This window comes from Desarmillaria tabescens (assembly GCF_030435595.1).
Source record: "Desarmillaria tabescens strain CCBAS 213 chromosome Unknown EV420scaffold_18, whole genome shotgun sequence".
Taxonomy (NCBI): Eukaryota; Fungi; Basidiomycota; class Agaricomycetes; order Agaricales; family Physalacriaceae; genus Desarmillaria; species Desarmillaria tabescens.
In genome coordinates, this window is record NW_026848317.1 from 616,940 (window position 1) to 622,508 (window position 5,569).

Sequence of the window (5,569 nt, forward strand, 5' to 3'; positions counted from 1 at the left end):
TCTACCCAATCCATTCTCCTTGTTTCGCGACTATCTAAGTTTGCCTACCTGCTTGTCATAACAAGTACAGACCTGCAAGTGCACTGGCCACTGAAGTGCGAGTGGCGGTCCTTGTTTGATCTTATTTGTTGAGTTGGTGGCTAACAGAGATACCCTTGAGAAAAGACTTTTTGTGCACTTAGTTCCAAGAGAATAAGAATCAGTGATGCTGTTCTGTTCCATTGAGTGTTGATAAGTCCATTCAGAGTATGTTCTGAAGAGGAAAACCGAGATCTGTTCTGTTCTGTTCTGTTTCTGTTCAGTCTGTTCTGCATCAGTTCTGTTTCGAGTTTTCTGTTTTCTGAATCTGTTTCTGAGAGCTTCTGAAGTGTTCTTGAGTTGAGATCATCTGTTGAAGTTAGTTGGAGGACCCCTACACACAGTTGTGTAGTGAGTGGGCTAAGTCAGTGCTTGCCTGTGGTGTTCTTTTAGCAAGCTCACTAAAGTTTCAGTGTGTATTGCCTCTGTTTCTGTTGGGATCAGTGTCCCTTGTGTATTTTAACTTAAATCTGCCTTGAAGGTTGCATTGCGCCAGTGAACAACCTTCCTGTAAAAGTTCCTAGACTTAGGGATTCATTAGAGAAAGCTTAGCTTCACTAAGAGCATTGAAAATAAGAGAAACTCATCGAGATATTGAAGTATAGTCAGATTGCATTAGAAATAATCGCTCCCCCTAGAACTTACAAGGGTGTTTGTAGTTTGTGTAGTTGTGTAAGTGTGTGTGTGGGTTTTTGAGGTTCACCTTTTAGCCCACTCACTATTCCACAGATGCCCACAGCCAGCCTCTTCACTGGCTGCTTGGGAAATATCTGGCCTGAACATTGGATTTTGGTCATCTGATTGCAAGTCATGATACTGGGGTTGTCTTGCAGAGATCAATTCTCCCAATCCAGTACTTCGAATGACCAATCAATGAAGGTACTCTCTCAGGTTCTTAAGGCAGTCTCAAAAGGTTGCTGAGGAGAATGAAAGGCTTGCCAGGGAATATTTGCAGGATATTGGTACATTTGGTGCATGATAATACTTTTATTTGTATTTACTGTGTTTTATTGTAAATTTATCTTGATAATGTACACAAAAATTCAGTCAATCTATTCGAAATGCCCTGCAAGTTGAAGCAATTGTAATTAAATATTTTGTTGTAGATACTGTTTCAGTGGAGACTGCACATGATCTCAGCGGACTTCAGTGGACTTGGGCACTGCACAGCCTCTGCTGGTTCTTTTGTCTGCATCATATGCTGGCGATGCCTTTTTTTTATTATTCATCAGTGTGATACACTGGCAATGTCTTTTGTTATGTTTTGTCAATGTCATACGATAGCAAAACTGTCTTATTGTTATTGTTATTGTTTATGGGCATTGTGTTTATTGTTTTTTTTCCTTGAAATATGCTGCTGTCTTCACTATCCTTAGAGCACTTCTCCATGTCATACATGGAGAATAAGCTTGTCTATGTCATTGCCTTGACTGTGGTTTGTAAATTATCGCTAGGACAGTGTTTTACAGGGTGTTGCATGCCCAGTACAATCAACCTCTGAGAGACATGCCTCTGAAGCCCAACATATGCTTTTGCCATCCTGGAGAGCATGAGCTCCTTTCTGGAAAGGAGAAAATAGCACATCTTTTGGAGCTCAAGGCAAAGATATGATTTCAATTGTTTCTTCACATTTTTGCTCTGTTAACAATTTACATAGAACTGACTTCAGCAACAGATGAGCTCACATTCAGTGTCAGGCCATGGATTGACTCTTGACAATCTTACTAGTCCCAGTCTTGAAGTAAGAGATTTTGCTCCTTATTCCTACAACATTCATCTGACAGCTTTCCAGAGTAATATCAAAGAACTAACTACAAAGATGGCACCTCTAACACTTCAAGGTGATACCCTGGAACCTGTTGATGAATTGGTTGCAAGAATGACACTCTGGTGCTTACAGATGATGGTCCAGGGCCCATCACTTATGCAGATGATCTCATGGCATGTATCTTAACAGGGGGAGGGCCCATCTTGATGCAGCAGCTGAGTAAACTTTGGTCAGCATCTAGTCAGCTTGAGGAACCTGAGGACCCAGTTGTATCACAGGATGCCAGTGGCATTACTTTCAGTGATGTCCAAAGCACTCTTCTAAGTGCTTCCAATGAAATACATGCTTCTAGCACAACCCTCCCATTGCATCCACCCCCAACTATGCTGAATAACCCTTCCACACACCCATCAAGGAATTGGAGAACACAAGCACTAACACACCCAGCGGCATCTGCTTTATGTAGACCTACTCCTATGCTGTATGTGAAGGCTGAACAGTCAATTAATCACATTGATACCAATACCGGACTCCTTCTCCAGAGGATGTGTGTGCTACTGCTCGCTGATTTGTCTTCAGATGTGGCCAGCAGCAGGAAGCAGTTGACAGAAATTGCACTTGAGCTGAAAAATCTCAGGGAGTCACTTGCTCATGTAAGGTATGGGCATGAGGATGCCTTCAAAGAGCGGAAGGTCACGATCGTCAAAGTGTTTCATGAAATTGAGGGAAAACAGACTATGGCTGATGCCATCCTACCTCTAGCTGAGGAGTCTTTGGAGCCTCTGCTTTACACTGCCAGTAAGTCTTACATTGGCTCAATATGTGTTTGTCTCATCATCATGTCAGATTATATCTTCAACCAATGTTTAGATTCTCTCAATGTGGTGGCACAACTCATCACATTGCTAGGTGTCATCTGCAATTGTATTGCAGGAATGAGTTGCATCATGTGTGATATGATTATCGCTATGTCAACCTTAATTGTGTGGCTCACAATGGCAGCGAACTTGATGGAGGATTCCTGAGGGTGAATGCAGCCTTGATCCTAACCAAGAGATCATCATGGATCAATTACCATCCAGTCTGCATACCGCACAGCAAACAATAAAGCTAGATGGTCACATGACAATGTATGCTGTATGCCCCAATTGTAACACTTGCTATGAGCCTATATACATCACATCTCTTGCTTCCAGCCCCTCATACCCTAGTCATTGCAAGAAAAAAAATCCAGGGCCATCAGGCCTTGTTGTTTGCAGTGCTAGTTTGCTGAAAGGTGGGAAAGATGGCACTCTCAATCCCCAAAAGCCATTCCTCATGGTGTCATTGGAGGACTTTATTGCACAGATGCTTGCAGATCCAAATATTGAAGTACTATGTGATAAGGCTTGTGATGATGCTATGGAATCATTAAACAACCTGACAGACCCTAGAAGGGATATAAAAAATGTATTTGAGGCAGACTTCATGTGTCAATTCAAAGGTCCTGATGGTCAAACACTTTTCATTGATTGAAAAGGCAAGGTTTGCCTAGCTCTCACTCTGCAAATGGACTTCTTAAATCTGAATGGCACACAAAAACAAGGAAACCATGACTCCATTGGCATGATCTCAATGGCAAATCTCAATCTGCCAGAACACCTTTTTTACCAGCTTAAACATATCTTTCTTGCCGGTGTAATTCCTGGCCCTAAGGAACCTTATATAGATGAGATTCCCAACTTCATACGACTGCTCATCGACATCTGTCTTATTGGCTGGGAATGTGGAATTCATATCTCTCAGACAGCTTCTGCTCCTGAAGGTCAGGATACAGAAATTGCCATTGTCCTCTCAGTCAATGATCTGCCTGCTGCTCAGAAGTTATCTGGTACGGCCGGTCATTCATTGCACTGGTATTGCACTGTATGTGATGCATTTCATAAGGATACCATGTATGACACCTGTTTTGAGGACTGGGGTCACAGAGATGTTAGAGAATTACAGAGATACATGGAGGCTTCATGAGATGCTACAACCATCAGCAAAAGAGAAAGAATTCTCAAGAAATTTGGCATGTGCTGGTCTGAGCTCTGGAGACTGCCATATTGGGATCCATCACAGATGCTTGTGATTGATAGTATGCATTGCATATTGGAAGGACTCATCCATTACCATTGTCTGAATGTCTTGGAGATTGACCATACCAAGGCTGGCAAGGCTCAAAGATTCTTTCCAGCTTTTGCCTACCCTTGGATAACATATTCTGCAAATCAGGCAGCTGAACTAGGCTGTTCGATGCCAGACAATAGTTATTCTAAGGACATTGTTGTGATTCACAAACTGTTGGTGCAGCCTATAGGAGATGGGAAGCCACTGGAAGATGGCACAATAGTCAACATTACTGTTGAGACACTAAAGAAGAGGTTGGAGAGTAAACATGTTGCACCTCTACAGTTTGTTTGTTGCATGCTCAATTTGCCATGGATGCGACAATTCAAAACCCAGGGATTGTGGACCGATGTTGTGACTGCAGCCTATTTACGCATGTAATTTTGCAATCTAAAGTGTTTTACATGCATACTGAGATATAGTGAGCAAGCGGACTAAAACTACACATCGACACTAATGCTATGCGGTGCAATGATATGGAATATAACTTATGGCATAAGAAGCAATGGGATTCTTGTCGAGGATTCAGCCTACCCTACCAGTATTCTCATTATTTCTTGTTCGATGTTCCTACTTACTATATTTAGACTATACCTCCTTTCTCCCGATCCTTATAACTACGGCATTTGCCTCTCTATGCACCTCAGCTGTTCACTACATCTTCGTGTGATTGACTGAGGTGCATATACCATTCATATTATCATCCACTACCTATTTCTTACGCTACACTCATCTAGCTGTTGTTATCTTAACAGGTAGTGTACTTAATACAGCTGTTCACTACATCTTCGTGTGACTGACTGAGCTGTTGTTATCTTAACAATTCTAAACAGGACTTAGTCACGGCACTGTACCTGACGGGCATGCATGATGAGAAGGCCAAACCCTATACCCAATGCCTTAGGCTCTAACTTACAAGCATGCTTGTGGGAGCTAGATAAAACTTTGAAGATTGCAGTGACACTGAGAACACTTAGTGCGCTCGCTAACTGTGACGTGTCGTACCTGAAAATCCAGGGAAATCCTTAAGCGAGATGACAGCTATCACCGGCATGAACTTGGGCAATGGGCTTCAGCCGAAGTCCATGAGCCTGTGTCCCATTGTTCTGAGTCCCATTGTTAGAAGACTCACTTGTTGCCATGTCTACGAGAAGCCTCTGTGAATCCAAGAAAGAAGTCTTGAACGACATATGCCAGGACTGATAGTTTTGGGCACCTAGACCTGTCAGTCGCTAGAGAACAAGCCCGTGGGTGTCGGGAGAGCACCTCTTGGCATGCGTTTAGTGAGCTCACTATAGAAATGAGACTAAAACTGGGAAGCCTGACTTGGATGCTCAGTAAGGCAGCGGTGGTGTTAGCAACCAACTTGAATCGACTTAGATCGAACTAGGATCGCTACTCGCACTTTGGTAGGTGATACTCTAGCAAGTCAAAGGCGACGTGACAAGTCAACTGCAAACGAGATAGACGCGGAGCAAGGAGTTTGATGTTGGGTAGATTAAACCTTAGCCGAAGCTGGGGTTTAGACCAGCTGAGGCTCTACTTAAATACATTTTGGGTACGCTAATAATA

At 42.8% G+C, this 5,569-nt stretch overlaps 1 protein-coding gene across 1 annotated transcript; it reads left to right on the forward strand.

Moving 5' to 3' along the window:
* Positions 1 to 1,465: 1,465 nt before the first annotated feature.
* On the forward strand, positions 1,466 to 2,871 carry EV420DRAFT_1643200 (uncharacterized protein; the record flags this gene model as incomplete). The annotated part of the gene is made up of 5 exons (XM_060477465.1): positions 1,466 to 1,513; positions 1,754 to 1,819; positions 1,871 to 1,919; positions 1,979 to 2,644; positions 2,693 to 2,871. 5 exons carry the CDS (start codon positions 1,466 to 1,468, stop codon positions 2,869 to 2,871), a joined length of 1,008 nt encoding a protein of 335 aa, XP_060330604.1.
* Positions 2,872 to 5,569: the final 2,698 nt, after the last annotated feature.